The 18,687-nt window shown below is 40.9% G+C and overlaps 1 protein-coding gene across 1 annotated transcript in view; it reads left to right on the top strand.

Moving 5' to 3' along the window:
* LOC141112913 (uncharacterized) overlaps positions 1 to 18,687 on the top strand; it is a 139,495-nt gene that overhangs the window by 80,448 nt on the left and 40,360 nt on the right. The window contains exons 5-6 of the mRNA XM_073606017.1: positions 8,652 to 9,014; positions 17,047 to 17,367. Of these exons, the coding sequence (XP_073462118.1) occupies positions 8,652 to 9,014; positions 17,047 to 17,367 (684 nt within the window). The remainder of the gene's footprint in view (positions 1 to 8,651; positions 9,015 to 17,046; positions 17,368 to 18,687) is intronic.

The following is an 18,687-nucleotide window of genomic DNA, read 5'->3' as shown; positions in this document are numbered from 1 at the left end:
AAGTGTTATCTGACCATGCACCGATATCCCTGACGATAGATTTAAGCACACCAGCCCCTAGATCGAACATATGGAGACTTAATCCCTCACTTATAACAGATCCAGAAATAATGCCCAAAATAACCGCAGCACTGTCTGACTATTTTAGAAACAATATTACCCCTACAATGGATCCCATGACAATCTGGCAGGCACACAAATGCTGTATTAGAGAAGAACTAATCAAATTAGGATCCCAAAAAAAGATAAAACAGGAACAAGAAGTTACTAAACTGATAAATAAAATTATTGCATTAGAAAATAGTCATAAACAATCCCTATCGCTACAGTCAGCTAAAGAACTCCTTGACACACGCAAGATGCTACAACAAATATTTGAGTACAAATCTAAAAGAATGTTATTCTTCAAAAAAGCAATATACTATGAGACAGGAGACAAAACAGGCAGGTTGCTATCTAGAGCGTTGAAAGAAGCTAATTCGAAGAATCACATTGCTGGGATTAGATCACAAAAGGGGACATTAGACATCACCACTGAAGCTATAGCAACACATTTTCAACAATTTTACTCACATTTATACAACCTACCAATACAACACAAACCTCATGACATAAAAGTTGACAGAAAGAAAGCCATACAAGACTAGCTTAGTGAGAGTGGGATCCCCAGACTCGGAGACACAGAGGCATCCCCCTTAGAAGAAGAAATAACAGAAACAGAAATTAAGTCAGCAATAAAAGACCTCAAACCAGGAAAAAGTCCGGGCCCAGACGGCTTCACATCAATTTATTACAAAACATTTGATAATATTCTAACAACCCCCTTACAAAGAGCCTTAAATGCCTTGTCCTCGACTACTCCAGTACCAACTGAATTATTATCGGCCCACATTACAGTTGTGCCAAAACCAGGGAAAGACCCCACGGAATGCTCAAGCTACAGACCTATTTCATTACTGAATTTAGATCTAAAAATGCTGGCAAAAGTGATGGCAAAAAGATCAAATCAAAAAGGTCAATTCTACACACACTAATAGGTCCAGAACAGGTGGGCTTTATGCCCAACAGAGAAGCAAGGGATAATGTGATCAAGGCCCTTCTACTAACACATGCAGCACACAATGGGGACTGTGAGGGCCTTCTCCTGTCCACGGATGCGGAGAAGGCCTTCGATAGAGTCTCATGGGACTATATGCAAGACACATGCAAATATGTCGGTCTAGGTCCACGCATGATGATGTGGATCTCAGCCCTATATGACAAACCGTCAGCCCGGTTTAAGATTAACGGCGCGTTGTCAGATAGGGTCTTGATCACAAACGGAACTAGGCAGGGGTGCCCACTGTCCCCTCTGCTATTCATCATTTCCTTAGAACCATTCATAAGGACGATGAATCAAGATAAATCAATCACAGGATTCGAAGTAGCAAATAGGGAATACAAGATTGCAGCATATGCTGACGACCTCCTGTTTTTCCTGACTAATCCACACATAACAATACCCAACTTGATGAAACAATTTACCCATTATGGCTACCTGCCAAATCTTAAAATAAACTACACAAAATCAGAAGCTATGAATATTTCCCTCACTGATGAAAATTTGAACAAAACCAAAACCAACACCAACTGCCCCTTTAGATGGGAAACTAATTCCCTCAAATATTTAGGGATAAAATTAACACAGAGATTAACATCCATATACGTACATAACTTCCCTGCTCTGCTACAAGAAATAAAGAAAGATCTACAAAAAGGGCACAACAAATATTTCTCATGGTTCGGAAGGGCGGCGATCTTAAAAATGGTCATTCTCCCCAGATTGCTATACCTACTCAGAGCCCTGCCAATTAAGCTACCACAAACATTCTTTAAGGTCCTGCAATCTACCCTGATACAATTCCTCTGGGGACACAAAAAAGGCAGAATCAAATTCCAACTTCTCACTAGACCAAAAGATCAGGGAGGTATGGGGATACCAAATTTTTATAATTATTACCTTGCTTCACACCTCACAAGGGTGATCGATTGGCACTGTCATGCTGAGTCTAAAGACTGGATCTTGTTGGAGGCCTCACTGTGCCAAACCCCTTTGAAATTCTCCCCCTGGATACCATGGAAAACTCAAAGCATACAACTTAGAAAACATCCACTGACAGGCACTACACTAAACCTGTTTCAGAAAAAAGCAAACACTGCAGAACTGACCTCAGCCCTCAGTCCACTTTCCCCATTGATGGACAACCCTGACTTTCCACCAGGACTTAAGAACAAGACTCTACAGACCCCAGACGGTAAACAACCACTCACGATGAACTGTATAAATAAAGGCAACATTAAGGATTTCACTACACTCAAGACAGAAAATGACCTCATGGGACTTCCCCTATGGTCCTACTTTCAAATACGCAGCTACCTAACTAGCAAATCAAGAAAACCCTTCTTCCTTAGGCAGTTAACAGAACTAGAGGAAATTTGCATAAAGGGCTCACAATTCAGCAGAGCGACTTCAATCTCATACACTTGGTTACAAAACTCAAAAGTGACAACAGATGATAGATTCAAGGTTGCATTGTCTAAGGCATTACAAGCAGAGATCACTGACAAACAGTGGACATTAGCGTGCATCATGTCACACAAGTGCTCAATAAGTACTAAAACTCAGGAAACGTCGTACAAACTCCGAAACACTGGTATGCTACACCTGACAAGCTTAAGAAATTGTTTCCTCACGCTTCGGACAGGTGTTGGAGATGTGAGGAAGAGAAAGGAACTCTACTACATATCTGGTGGGAGTGTTCTATAATAAGCCCATTCTGGAATAAAGTCAAGGAGCTTGTGAAGCTAATCACAGAGACGAGTCTTGAACTTAATGCACCTTGTTGTCTACTTCACATATCAAATTTTCCTCTTAAACGATACAAAAAATCATTGACAAAACACTTACTCAATGTGGCTAAATCCTTAATACCACTCAACTGGAAAAATAGGAGCCCCCCATCCATACAAAATTGGTTAAAAAAAGTCGCTGAAATTAGGTACATGGAATACACCCTAGCCCAATCCACAGATAAAGCAGAAAAATTCCAAAAGACATGGTCTCCGTGGTTTGCTTTTAAATTCTCTAAAACATACGAAGAACTGATGAAACAGTGAAGAATCGCAAAATAAAATGAAGAAAAGAAATACATGCAGTATGTAAGCTATAACGACCACTCTCCACCAGACTATACAGATAACATAAAAGAAGTAACAAAAATAATTCATAACAAGTTATCCCTGAATACCTCATTTACATCCCTATACCCTTATCTACTTTCCTATCTACTCTATCCATTTCTATACTCTCAAAATCAAAGCTGACTATAAAAGCAGATACTGATGTGAAATAATAAGTACTATACGATACACCATAATAAATAGTTACGCTGTAATATAAGTCATATGCTAGACAAACCTAGCACTAATTTGACTCAACTTTAACTTGAAACAGTGGTGAATTACACTTTGGTAAAGATCAGCAATATGCTACTGAAATGATTTGTAACTTATCCATTGCTTTGATTTGTATGTTGTATAAAACTCTCAAATAAAACTTTTGATGATAAAAAAAAATATATATATGTGAAGCGAGTATGATTGGCCAGGACGTCATTTCCGGTTCTCCCATATGTGTACTTCGGGTGGAAGTGTCTTTATGAGTGGGATGGTATGAGGAGGGGACCAATAGATGATTGGCTGACTATTATTTAACAGGAATCTAGAATGCACTGGCCTTCTCACTTCCGGATCCTGATGTATGGATATTGTTTAATGGATGTTAGACTATAAAAGGGCTTGTTTGAGGTGGATTCCCTGCCTACTGAAGAAGCTCAATCAGAGGGTGTAACGCGTATAGGTAGGGCAGAGCTGAAGCCTGTGATGTCACGTAGTAGCTACCAGTGTCAGCGTGGTGAGCTGATGATTTTTATGTTTTTTAGTTTACAATAAATGCGTGGAAACAGAGAGCACTAGGGTTTTTCTGCTTTATTTTATGGTTTATTATGCTAATGACTGAGGAGTGAAGAGTGAAAGATAGCAGCCATACCCCTGGACGGAAAGTTCTTGCTGCACCTCCTAGAGGAGGAATTGTCAAAGGCATATTAGACTCTGTAGTGGGGTCAGATACTTGAGGTGAGCAGGCACGGCACCTGAAGGTGGTGGTCACCAGAAACACTGAGAAGATTTATGAACTGTCACTACATTTCACTATATGTATTGGACTTTTTAGATATATGCTGAATTTTGTTCATATTATTATAAGGTGTTTCTGATCACAAGTCCAGTGGAAGTGTTATCTGATCAATGAGTAGACTTCACATGCATGTTATAATATGATACACTTTATCGTTTTTGTAATATATCTATATACCTGTTGCGCTGCACTTATTTTATATATATTTTTTAATAGATTAAGTGTTATCTTGCTTCTGCATATAATTACTTTCATTAACATTTTCTCTCATTGATTAAAGAAACTAAACCATTTAACCATACATTTTTGATCATCAATGCCATCATTGGGGTTTATGTCCCACCTTAGACTTCTTGGTGTGATATTTTCTCTAAGGTATTGTTCTAAGAAGGTGATATTCCACCAGGATCTAATTTGTTTTTCCATATTGTGCTTTAACTGGTTAAACCCTTCTTCCAAACTAACATTAAATGCATCATTTTGGTGAAATATACCTTCTAAAAGTATCTGTCTATTCTCCAAAAACTTAAATTATATCCATTGTGAATACCAGTGTTAACAAACCAAAAACAACACATAGTAAATGTCAACGTGGGTTATCCCAATGTAAAGGCTAAAGAAAATGAACCAGCAAAGAACACAATGTAAAAAACAAACAACCAAAAATAGACAGCTGCCTTACAAAAGCACAAATAAATGCTTAGAAATCTAAACAGCAATCTAAAGGCGCTGTGCTATGAATGAAAAAGTATTTTTTAACATGAATTGTTAACTTAAAAAAGAAAAAAAGAAGAAAAGGAAAGTGATCTCAGCTGCCCCTTTAAGTTTGAAATATCTCCAACATATCAAAAATCCAAAATAGACGCTAGCTCATCAGTGCAAATTATATACAATATCCTGTAAAACATCCAAAAATATGGTGTACAGTCCATAATCATTATATAAAGGAAAGTCTCCGATCACCGTGATCTTGTAAAATAAAATGTGAAGTATCTATTTCTTCTTTATGTTTATAATAGGTGCTTAAAGAGGAAGTAAACCGTGTCCAATTTTTATTTTTATTTTTAAAACCCCTGTAAAGTAAAGGCATAATGTGCTAGTATGCATCCCATACTAGCACATTATAAAATACTTACCTTAGAACGAAGCCCTGCACAGCTGTGCTGACTCTAAGTGGTGTCACTAGGGTTGGTGTCACCTGGTGTGGTAAAACATGGTGTCACCCCCCCTCCATCATGCGACCTCAATGGCGCATGCACTCTGAAGGTCTGGCGTACTGTCCTGGACCTTCAGAGCACTGTGCTGTAACTGAGGGCTCCCGCACACATGCACAGGAGTGACGTCATAGCAGCTCTGCCCATACTTTTCATTATCTGATGTCCTCAGGGACAGATCCGATCCAGAAATCCCACTGTACGGCGATCTCTGGATTGGATCTGTCCCTGGGGACATCAGATAATGGCATCATTGGCATTGATGATTTGATTCGGATTTTGGAACTGACCTGCTGACACGGTGTGTTGCTTGCTGGACCGGATCTGATGGCCGCAGGGAAGATGGCAAGGTGCTGCGACCTGCGGACAAGGCGTGTTGCTTGCTGAACGGTATCTGATGGCTGCAGCCAGGGAAGATGGCAAGATGCTGCTGTGAACTTCTGTTAGCTGGACGGATCTGATGTGGGTCACTGTTTTTTTACACCTGGGCTGCGGACACCTCCCCTTATCAGAATAGCTTAGGGTGGCTCAGCTCATCTACTATACCTGGGTGGTGGACACAGCACCCCCCCCCATCAGACCAGCTCAGGGTGGGTGCTACTATATATAATATAGCTGTGTCTGATTACTGGGGGGGGGGTGCTGGACACAGCTAAATTTATATTATAATATTATATATGGGCAAAGTAGCTGACTGAGCTGCCCACCCTGGTCTGATTGGGGGGGGAGGTGCTGGACACAGCTATATTATATACTGTGTGTGTGTATATATATATATATATATATATATATATATATATATACACACACACACAGTATATAATATAGCTGTGTCCTCAACGTAAGCCGACATCCTCCCGCCCACTACAGCACCAGCTCCGGGCCAGGGCAGGGCGGGCGGCTCACAATACACCCGTGACTCTCGTGGCTGGAGAGGACAGTGTGCAGTCACGCTGCCCGGGTGGAGATAGTGACATGTGATGGGCTCAGCAGGGAAGTAGGAGGAGGTTGAAGGACTCATGCCAGGCTGCGGCGCTGGAGGTGTTCCGGCTAAGTCAGCTGGAAAAAAAAATTACAGGGCTTTCCTCAAACTCGGAAGAGTCGGGATGGTGTCACCCTTCTAGCGAGTATCACCCGGGTGCGGACCGCACCCCCCCGCACCCCCCTAGCAACGCCACTGTCAACTCTGACAGACATTTCCATCTTCACCCGGTCTTCCTTCCAGGTTCACATCCTCCGGCCGTCTGATTAGCCGCACCGCGATGACGTCACTCCAGCACATGCGCATGGGAGTCACAAACTATGGCACGGAGCTCTGAAGGGCCATCACGGATATACCGTCCCTTCAGAGTGCACGCACCAGTGACATTACCGGCTGCATGAAGTGCAAATATCTCCTAAACCATGAGGGTTTAGGAGATATTCATAGTACCTACAGGTAAGCCTTATTATGGGCTTACCTGTAGGTACAAGCCTGCAGAGTGGGTTTACATCCTCTTCAACCACTTCAGCCCTGGAATGATTTGCCCCCTTAATGACCAGGCCATTTTTTGCGATACGGCACTGCATCACTTTAACTGACAATTGCACGGTTGTGCGACGTTGTACTAAAACAAAATTGACATCCTTTTCTAGCCAGAAATAGAGCTTTCTTTTGGTGCTATTTCATCTCCTCTGCAGTTTTTATGTTTTGCGCTATAAACAAATAATTTTGAGAAAAAAAAACATTTTTTTTTACTTTCTGCTATAATAAATATCCAGAAAAAAAGTATTTTGTAGTTTAGGACAATATTTATTCTTCAACATATCACAATAGGCGTATATTGATTGGTTTACGCAAAAGTTATCGCGTCTACAAAATAGGGGAAAGATTTACTAGTTTTTACTAGTAATGGCGGCAATCTGCGATTTTTAGCAGGACTGCGACATTGTGGCGGTTAAATCTGCCCCCAAACTGACACTTTTTGGGGACCAGTGACATTGATCAGAGCTATAAAAATGCACTGATTACTGTATAATTAACAATGGCAGGGAAGGGGTAACACTAGGGGGCGATCAAGGGGTTAAGAGTGTTCCCTAGGTGAGTTCTAACTGTAGGGGGGATGGGCTACCAGGCACATGACAGAGATCACTGGGAACAGAAGATCTCTGACGTGTCATAAGGCAGAACGGGAATCGCCTTGTTTACATAGGCAGTTCCCCGTTCTGCCTCTGTACACAGCGATTGTTGGTCACTGGCGGACATCGAGTCTGTGGGACCCGCAGGCATGCTCCTGCAGCACGCTCCCACAGCGCACCAGATATCCTCCTTGCACTGCCCAATGTACAGGTACGTTGTTTTGCGCAGGAGAGCCAACTTGCCGCAGTAAATGTATGTGAACAGGTCGGCAAGTGGATAATAGGTTCTTTTCCATGTGCCCAGGTGAAATGTACACTCACCAGATGGTTGCGGCTGACAAACCAGCCTACAAGCCTTGTACTGTATGTTAGATCCTGTACATGTGCTTTCAGATCTTCTCCATAAAGGTACAAATGCCAGCTTGCTTATAGAAGTCACTGTGATGAATACTCTCCTGCACCGCTGCTCTTGTTTCCAGAGCCGGCGTGCGTTCCATGGGACCGGATGTAGACTGGATGAAAGACCGGATATGACATCAATGGCTCAGATTCTATGCATTTTGTGCGCAGTGCGTCCTCAGGAAGCTCAGCTGCCATTTTGTTGGAGTCTTATATAGCAAGGGATCAGTACTGATTGGTTGATTTATAATTTCCAACCCCGAAGGAAAACTTTTGATCTTGTGCCCTTATTGAGACACCCCATTCACATAAATTGTACAAATTGTTTATGCTATCCCAGGGAAAGTTTGATCTTGTTCCTTTATTGAGACATAAATACATAATACAAAAATTGTACAAATTGTTTATGCTAGCTTGTTTTTTCTTCCTGAGTCATCTTTGCTAAGTGAAAATATACTCATTGGCTCTGCTAACCTGCTTTGTGTCTAATTTTTAAGGCTTGACCACTTAGTGTCACAAAGCTTGTCAGTTGCTACTTGTTTGTGTGAGTATAACCTGGAGTGTCAGAGGGGCTGAGGCTCTTAGTGAGGTCGAGGCAGGAACAGAAGACCCAGTACTACTAATAGATATGCTACACCAGAATTCCCGTACAATTGTCATCACTCTTTTTTGTTCTAATTTTTTAGGTGATTTTCAGGTTCGGGGGCTGACAGTTACTGGGAAAGATGGTCCTACTGAAGCTCTTAGAGGAGAAGATGTCACCATCCCTTGTCTGCTGTCTGGTGTCCTTATACCGCTGAATCTACAGATTCTATCAGTTGTCTGGAGTCTCAGATTACAAAATGGAACTGAATACAAGGTTCATCAATTTCAAGATTCCCACCATCAATCATGGAGGAACGGATCTCACATGAATGACAGAGACCTCCAACAAGGCAATGCCAGTCTTTATATACCCAACATTCAGATCACAGATGAAGGGGACTATCTCTGCTTTGTTATTGTCACTCCTGATGGCGGCACTGCTACATCTACTCTGCATGTATTAGGTACACAATAATAACAGCAAAAAAAGACTCTAAGGCACATCTAAGACTCCACCAATGACATGTTTCGAGATTCTTCCTCACTATGGTGGCTTGGACACCACTGCTACTCTGATGCAGAAGAAGAGCCTCAAAACATTTCAATAGTGGTGACTTAGATGTGGAGCTTGTACAGAGTCATGAGATGTCTGTATTCCCATTGAGGTCCTGGGTAGACATGTGCAGAACGAAAAAATGTGTTTTGTTTTTTTCTGATTCATTATTTAAATCATTTTGTTTATTTAAATTTGTTAAATTTGTTTTCAGAATTAATTTCATTTATTTGTTTTTTAATTTGTTCTGAATGTAATCTATTCAAATTTCAGAAGACAGTTATATTCTTTCTATTTTATTCTGTTCTATTGCTTTTTTTTCTATTCACTTTCCTTCTATTCTATTCTCTTATTTTCTATTCTGAACCAAAGAGAGGGCCCCAGGGGGACTTTATAGGCAGTAGCCAAGCAGGTAGCAAGTACAAGAAACTGAAGGAATGTATAAAATCTAAAGTTTTATTTAACATAATAAAATGGTGATGGTGTACACCATTTCCCTGGATGCCCATGCTATAGTGAGCCTCTGGGGAATCTGCCAGGCCTTGCCAGATGCAGGATCCAATCCCTCCTTTCCTGGATACTCTCAGGGGACGTGGGCTCCCACAACAGGTAAAGCCCCCCAGCATTTATAAAGTGGCATCATAATTTTATTGAAGAAGTGGGTCAGGTTGCCTAATTTCCAGGGTGACTGGCAGTGGGTCTGGGCACCTCACTTCCATGGTGGGTAGAGGTGGAGTCTCATCCCATTTCCTCGCTCTGCTACTTTAATATGTGAAGGGAGTATGGTTGGCCGAGACGTCATTTCCGTTTTTCCCATATGTGTACTTCAGGCGGAAGTGTCTTTATGAGTGGGGAGGTATGAGGAGGGGAGGGGACCAATAGATAATTGACTGACTATTATCCAACAGGATTCTAGAATGCACCGGCCTCATCACTTCTGGATCTTGACGTATGGATATTGTTTAATGGATGTTAGGCTATAAAAGGGCTTGTTTGAGGTGGGCTCCCTGCCTACTGAAGAAGCCCAATTGGAGGGCACAACGTGTATGGGTGGGAGAAGCCAAAGCCAGTGACGTCACGTAGTAGCTACCAGTGTCAGTGTGGTGAGCTGATGATTTTCACGCTTGTTATCTAGATTTTCTTGTGAGTGATTTTTATCCTTTTTGGTTTACAATAAATGTGTGGTAACAGAGAGCACTAGATTTTTTTACTTTATTTTATGGTTTATTATGTTGATGACTGAGAAGTAAAAAGAGGGAAAGGTAACAGCCATACCCCTTTTTATTCTATTCTTTTATATTCTATTCTATTCAAAATTATTTTATTTGAAATATGAATTTCAGAAGACGGTTATATGCTTTCTATTTTACTCTATTCTATTCTTTTATTTTTCTATTCTAGTCTATTCTATTTTATTCTGTTCTATTCTATTCTATAACAATTAGAATTTTTTCTATTCAAATTTCAGAAGACAGTTATAGTCTTTCTATTTTATTCTATTCTGTTGTTTTTTCTCTATTCTATTCTTTTCTGTTTTATAATTTTCTACTTTATTCTTTCTATTCTATTCTTTTCTATTATGTTCTTTTCTATTTTCTATTCTATTCATTTTTTTATTCTATTTTAATCTCTTCTATTCTTTTCTTTTCTTTTATATATGTAATATCTTTATTAGTTTCAAGTATAGCAAAAAAAAAAAAAAAAAAGAACACATTGAAAATATTAACCTTACCTTCCCATATTATTTTTAGTTTGGCCATTGCCACAAGTATCCTATAAAAAGTCCTCCTGGATCTTATAGGTTGTGGTAATGTTGTGACAAAATGCCTCAATTGTAAATACCGCACGACCGCGCAATTGCTAAAGCGACGCAGTGCCGTATTGCAAAAAAATGGCATAGTCATTAAGGGGGCAAATCATGCCGGTTCTTAAGTGGATACATTTGTTACTATTGTAATTCAGAAATTTGGATACTTCCGAATCTCTCAATAATGAAAAATTAGTCTGAAATTATCCATGCAGAAACCAATAAGTGATCCAAGTTGAACTACATCCAATCTCTTACCATCATTCATTTCCAAAGTGCTGTGTCTCCACCAATAGTAAGAATGCACACTCACCAGACTATGATGCTGTCTATGAATTAAAACATCTGCATGCACTTATTTAATTATTATGCAACTCCTTCCAGTAATATGCCCCGCACACACGGTCGGATTTTCCGACGGAAAATGTGTGATAGGACCTTGTTGTCGGAAATTCCGACCGTGTGTAGGCTCCATCACACATTGTCTATCGGATTTTCCGACACACAAAGTTTGAGAGCAGGCTATAAAATTTTACGACAACAAAATCCGTTGTCGGAAATTCGATCGTGTGTACACAAATCCGACGCACAAAGTGCCACGCATGCCCAGAATAAATAAAGAGATGAAAGCTATTGGCCACTGCCCCATTTATAGTCCCGACGTACATGTTTTACATCACCGCGTTCAGAATGATCGGATTTTCCGACAACTTTGTGTGACCATGTGTATGCAAGACAAGTTTGAGCCAACATCCGTCAGAAAAAATCCTAGGATTTTGTTGCCGGAATGACCGAACAAAGTCTGACCGTGTGTACGGGGCATTAGACTGCTCCATTCCTTCAAAGTTTAATAACGGCTACAAGGATATTAATTTCATCACATATGTCATAATTCCATCTCGGTATGTATATGGTATTCACATCCAGCCCAAATCACCAACAACAGAAAAAATTATCATAGTGTAGTATTTATTAGTGACGCTAAAACATTCACAGGATAACAACAAGTAAAAACAATGAAAAATCTCCTCATATATAACAAACATGTATGCCACTAGTATAACTTACATCCAAAGCTGCCACAATGATATAGAGTGGCGGCAGGACCTCAGGCAGATAGCATTGCTTGCTCTACGACTGTTTTGCGCAATCACGTATCCTCAGGAGCTTGTATAGATAATAAAACGTGGCCATCATGATGTAGCCCTTATTAGGACATCCATAACATCACTTCTGGTGACCTCATGAAGTCCATAACGTCACTTCTGGTGACCGACTGGAGTACATAACGTCACTTCTGGTGAATGGCTGGAGTCCACAATGTCACTTCTGGTGACCGACTGGAGTCCACAACGTCACTTCTGGTAACCGGCTGGAGTCCATAACGTCACTTCTGGTAACCGGCTGGAGTCCATAACGTCACTTCTGGTAACCGGTTGGAGTCCATAACGTAATTTCCGGTGACCGGCTGGAGTGCATAACGTCACTTCTGGTGACCAGCTGGAGTCCATAACATCACTTCTGGTGACCGACTGGAGTCCATAACGTTACTTCTGGTGACCGGCTGGAGTCCATAACGTTACTTCTGGTGACCGACTGGAGCCCATAACGTCACTTCTGGTAACCGGTTGGAGTCCATAATGTAATTTCCGGTGACCGGTCAGAGTCCATAACGTCACTTCTGGTGACCGACTGGAGTCCATAACGTCACTTCTGGTTTCAGCGCCATTTTGTTGTAGACCACAGGTAAAATAATCCAGGGTTTGATATGGCTGCCAAATATGACAGAAACCAGAGTGACTCCATAGAAATATTATGTATTCAGACTACCCGCTGGGTCAGCCACAAAATGAGTATACAAAAACTTTTTTTATATGACTACCTAGAAAACATTAAAAAATTTGTTGGCACAGCTGAATCTCTGGTAGAACACCTTACTGCCCCATCAGCTCCTATCGCACACAATCCCCCTGGAGATGCCCCAATGTCGGAAATTGATATTTCCAACTCGAAAGCTTATTCTAGACAGGAAGGCCCACTTACTCCTCTTTTCTCCTTACCCTCTTTTTAATATCCTCTCCCCCCCCCCCATATCCCCCACCCAGTCCCACCTTTTCTCCTTATGTCAAGTCTTACTCCCCTCTTCTTAACTCCCCCATCACTTTGCTTTCCCGTTTCATATATATATATATACACACACAGTACCTTGAAAAAGTATTCATACCCCCTCGAAATTTTCCACATTTTGTCATGTTACAACCAAACATGTAAATGTATTTTATTGGGATTTTACATAATGGCACATAATTTTGAAGTGGAAGGAAAATGATAAATGGTTTTCAAATTTTTTACAAATAAATATGTGAAAAGTGTGGGGGGCATTTGTATGCAGCCCCATTTGCCCTGATACCCCTAACTAAAATCTAGTGGAACCAATTGCCTCCAGAAGTCACCTAATTAGTAAATAAAGCCCACCTGTGTGTAATTTAATCTCAGTATAAATACAGCTGTTCTGTGAAGCCCTCAGAGGTTTGTTAGAGAACCTTAGTGAACAAATGTCATCATGAAGGCCAAGGAACACACCAGACAGGTCAGGGATAAAGTTGTGGAGAAGTATAAAGCAGGGTTAGGTTATAAAAAATATTCCAAGATTTGAACATCTCACAGAGCTCTGTTCAATCCATCATCGGAAAATGGAAAGAGTATGGCACAACTGCAAACCTACCAAGACATGGCCGTCCACCTAAACTGACCGGCCGGGCAAGGAGAGCATTCATCAGAGAAGAGCCAAGAGGTCCATGGTAACTCTGGAGGAGCTGCAGAGATCCACAGCTCAGGTGGGAGAATCTGTCCACAGGACAACTATTAGTCGTGTTCTCCACAAATCTGCCCTTTATGGAAGAGTGACAAGAAGAAAGACATTGGTGAAAGAAAGTCATAAGAAGTCCCGTTTGCAGTTTGCGAGAAGCCATGTGGAGGACACAGCAAACATGTGGAAGAAGGTGCTCTGGTCAGATGAGACCAAAATTTACATTTTTGGCCTAAAAGCAAAATGCTATGTGTGGGGAAAACTAACACTGCGCATCACCCTGAACACACCATCCCCACCGTGAAACATGGTGGTGGCAGCATCATGTGGCGGGGATGCTTTTTTTCAGCAGGGACAGTGAAGCTGGTCAGAGTTGATGGGAAGATGGATGGAGACAAATACAGGACAATCTTAGAAGAAAACCTGTTAGAGTCTGCAAAAGACTTGAGACTGGGGCGGAGGTTCACCTTCCAGCAGGACAACGACCCGAAACATACAGCCAGAGCTACAATGGAATGGTTTAGATAAAAGCATATTCATGTGTTAGAATGGCCCAGTCACAGTCCAGAACTAAATCACATTGAGAATCTGTGGCAAGACTTGAAAATTGCTGTTCACAGACGCTCCCCATCCAATCTGACAGAGCTTGAGATATTTTGCAAAGAAGAATGGGCAAGAATATCACTCTCTATATGTGTAAAGCTGGTAGAGACATCCCCAAAAAGACTTGCAGCTGTAATTACAGAGAAAGGGGGTTCTACAAAGACTCAGTAGGGCTGAAAACAAATGCCCCCCACACTTTTCACATATTTAGTTGTAAAACGTTTTGAAAACCATTTATCATTTTCCTTCCACTTCACAATTATGAGCCACTTTGTGTTGGTCTATCACATAAAATCCCCAAAAAATACATTTGTGTGTTTGGTTGTAACATGACAAAATGTGGAGAATTTCAAGGGGTATGAATACTTTTTCAAGGCACTGTATAATATCAATAATAGTGTGTGACTGTGGGAGACATTAGAGTGTAAGCTCCTCTGCTACAGAGACATTACATGTGTAGCACTGACCCCCTAAGGAGCTGCTGAGTTATTTGGGTCTGTACTCTGATTTATACCCCTTTGAATATCTCAATCCCCCTGACACAGCTGTGGTGTAATAGTGTGCAGTAAAACGAAATCACAAAGGCAAATTCACAATACTCAATATAATATACCTGTCCGTAGTTACCTTACCCTCTTCTCGGCTGGTGATGAAGAGGAAAAAACAGCAATCACACAGTTCCACTTAAAAAATAACCGTATTTACTGTAGTTGTTGTAAAAGGTTTAAACTACAATGGTTGTACTGTCAGACCAACATAGTCTGAGAGACAACTAAACTTTATATTATAAAGGTACAATACAGGTGTATAATGTCAGAAATAATATATGAGAGGTATAACAAAGTAAATAGGATACCGTCAGAGAGAGTGTATCTCACTCTAAGCACTGTCCTATTTCCTGCGCGCTTAAAGCTGTACTAAATCCAATGACTAACTTGATCAAGTATAATACAACACTAGGGAGCTCGCTCCTGTAATATCACACCGCCCTGATATAGTAAAATAACCCAAGGCCTTATGTGTTACTGAACAGTCCTTCTTTATCTTCTTTTCTTCTGCTAGCAACTAGGTAATTTTGTAATCTAAGGGTTAATGATTCCTTAACAAAGTAACCTGAATATATAAAGCAAAGTCCTGATGCAGCAGAGCTATAACTAACTTTGATGCAGTGACTTAGTGTTGAATCCCCTTGACTTTTCTTGTGAGACTACGGGTCCCAGCAACTCTGTCTTGTATAAACTGATGTATGAAAGTGCGTCAAGAAACTTGTGGGCCTCAGCCCTCTCACCCAACCAGGACAATGCTGTCAGGAGACTCCGCTCTGCTGTGCAGGGTTCTTTTTCCACAGTATCTCAGTTTGTTCGCTGCGGCCACGCCGTCATGCTGTTCCACTTCACAGACGACCGGGAGTCCTCGGTTACCTCCTTCAAGGGTCTCTGGATGATCACTCTGCTGCTCCAGCAAGCTGTGATGTAAGGCCGGATCAAAGACTTCTCATAGACGACCGGGAGTCCTCGGTTACCTCCTTCAAGGGTCTTTGGATGATCACTCTGTTGCTCCAGCACGCAGTGATGTAAGGCAGGATCGCTGGCTGCTGTTTCGCTCCGCACAGGGTAGGCCGCACTGGGTGGAGGAACCTCACACAGATCCTCCCAGGCTGGCCATGCGTCTCCAAGAGACCTAAGATGGCCACTCCCAGCCCTTTTATAGGCTTCCCACAATGCAGTTTTGTTCCCTGGGGATTGTGGGAGTCAGTGAGCATTGTGGGCAGGTCAAGTTAATGTCCAGATATAAACAAACAAAAACTTCCAGGTCAACTTGAAAAGCGAAAAGAAAATAAAGATTCAGTCCTTTTGCACTTTGGCCGCTAGATGGCGCCAGAGGATAAGATATAACATTAACATTAAGTTACATCAAAAATGTGTCCCCGCTACACATGGTTTGATTTTCTTTCTCTCAGTGAAATAAGTAACACCTAATAACCTAAATAATATGTTAACCCAACATTTCATACTCCTAATATGTGCCTGCTTTGACATGTACTTGTATGAAGAAGACTCATATTCTCTTTGTATTGGTTCAAACTGACCACACTAGGTATGAGAACATTGTGTTCAGCTTTCTAGCTGTCAGAACAGCTTGTTGAGTTGAGTTGCATCTTGATATAGCACAGTCCTTTAACCAGCAGGGTCCCAACGTGCTTAAAAACACATACACATACTAGGGTCAATTTATAGACAGGATCTCATTAACCTACCAGCATGTCTTTGGAGCATGGGAGGAAACTGGAGTACTCAGAGGAAACCCACACAGGCACAGAGAGAACATGCAAACTCCAGGCAGATGGTGACATGCTCGGGATTTGAGCCAGCGACCCTATTGCTGTTAGGTGAGAGTGCTACCCACTACACCACTGTGTTGCCTATCTGTTGTCCAATGATCAGACTGGTGCTGACATGACCCCCCCCCACACACCCAAAATGCCTTTCACTGCAGATCGATTTACTCCTGTTCCCCCCTCCCCCAGCTCTCTATGCAGCTGAGATCAGAGGGAATGTGATCACTTAGAAAAAACTTAAATAACTTTTTTTTTTCTTTTTTATATCTATACACATATGTTTTACCTTTCATTTCTATTTTTAACTGAATGGGTTGTTGTACAAGAGGGTTCATATATACTTTAATATAGAAACAATAAATAACAGCTTGTCTTTCCTTGTACAGTTAAACCGCAAACAACACTGAATTATGATAAACGCATTGAAGCTGGAATCCCGGGATCTGTTATTTGTGAAATCAACAATTTTTACCCAGAAGCTGTGAAGGTCCGATGGGTTAAATACAGTATAACTACGGCCACCAACTCATCTTTGGATAGAGATGTTTCTCTCACAATACCTTTGAGGAACAGCGATGGGACATTTAATGTGACCAGTCTGCTGACTGTAAAGGAATCTACTGGAATTGAACCCGGAGATGTAGTATTCTGTATTGTGAACCACAGATCCCTGAAGGAGGAAATGACTCTCAGTTTTATCATGCCAAGTAAGTAGGGTTAGAATATGATATCTGTAGAATTTGGTGCCTACTGCCACAAATCCCAGTTCCTTCAGATTAGATTCAGTGATTGCTCATTGTGATGTTTACAAAACGCTGAATTCTTGGGCAACCTTCACACCGGAGCATGAACCCCTACAGGCTATTTTAGAATGTTTTTTTTTTTTTTACTGTGTGTGTTTTCAGGTGCATTCAGACTTGAGTGTTTTTATTTTAGCTGAAGGGAAGTTAGTTATTAGGAAGAGGAGATGCTTGTTTGTGGAGAAATTTGTGTTTTTCAATCCTAAATTATCTGGTCTATACATCAATACAAACAAATGTTCTATCTTGCCAATTAACTGCCCTTCAAGCTTATTATCCCTCTTGGAAAAAACTTCAACTTTTTATGGTCCCCACACTCATTCAAATATCTAGGTGTACATATCACAGCCTCCCATAACATGCTATATAAAACTAATTATCTTCCTCTTTTCTCCCACATAAGCACTTTGATAAAAACTTGGTCTTCTTATCACATTTCCTTCCTCGGTAGGATATGTGCCTTTTAAGATGACCATCCTACCTAAACTACTTTATTATTTTAGGGCTCTTCCTATTAACGTTCCCAAAACAAGATTGGAATCCCTTCAGCGTGAAATCAATAGATTCATATGGAACAATAAAAAACCTAGATGCAGTTATTTCCTCATGCACAGATCTCAACATGGCGGTGGATTAGGACTTCCTAACCTCTGGCTTTATTTCTTAGCGCCCAGATTAGTACAGCTGGCCCAATGGTTCTCTTCTGACACAAATATTTCCTGGTTGAACTTCGAGTCCACCTCTATTCTTCCTCTCAACCTCAAAGGCATTCTATGGTCTAATATGAAATCACATCATTCCCTAAATAAACGTAACACAATAATTGCCCACTTTATTCAACTATGGAATAGAGTCAAAGATAACTTCAAATTTTCCTCAGAAACCCCTCCATTAGCCTCATTCCTAGGTGATCCTAGACTCCCCTCGGCATTTTTAGATAATTCTCTTTTTAATAACTGGACTTAAAATTATCTCACCACATTAAAATTACTCACGCTCAATATGAAATTCTCTTCTTTCACTTCTATACAATCTAGGTTTAATTTCTCCCCTTCAGAACTCTACCAATATAATTTAATCAGAGACTTTTTCTCAACATACTATTCTCTATCCATTAACCCCCCAAGTACATTATTCAAACACATTTGCATTTCCACCTCTAGAGATAAAGGATTGATCTCTCATCTATATAACTACCTCAATAACCTATACCAACCAGAGAAATCT

The sequence above is a fragment of the Aquarana catesbeiana genome, linkage group LG11 (assembly GCF_042186555.1).
Source record: "Aquarana catesbeiana isolate 2022-GZ linkage group LG11, ASM4218655v1, whole genome shotgun sequence".
In the NCBI taxonomy this organism is placed as follows: Eukaryota; Metazoa; Chordata; class Amphibia; order Anura; family Ranidae; genus Aquarana; species Aquarana catesbeiana.
The sequence above is the reverse complement of the archived record's forward strand: the minus strand, read 5'-3'. Positions and strand labels throughout refer to the sequence as shown.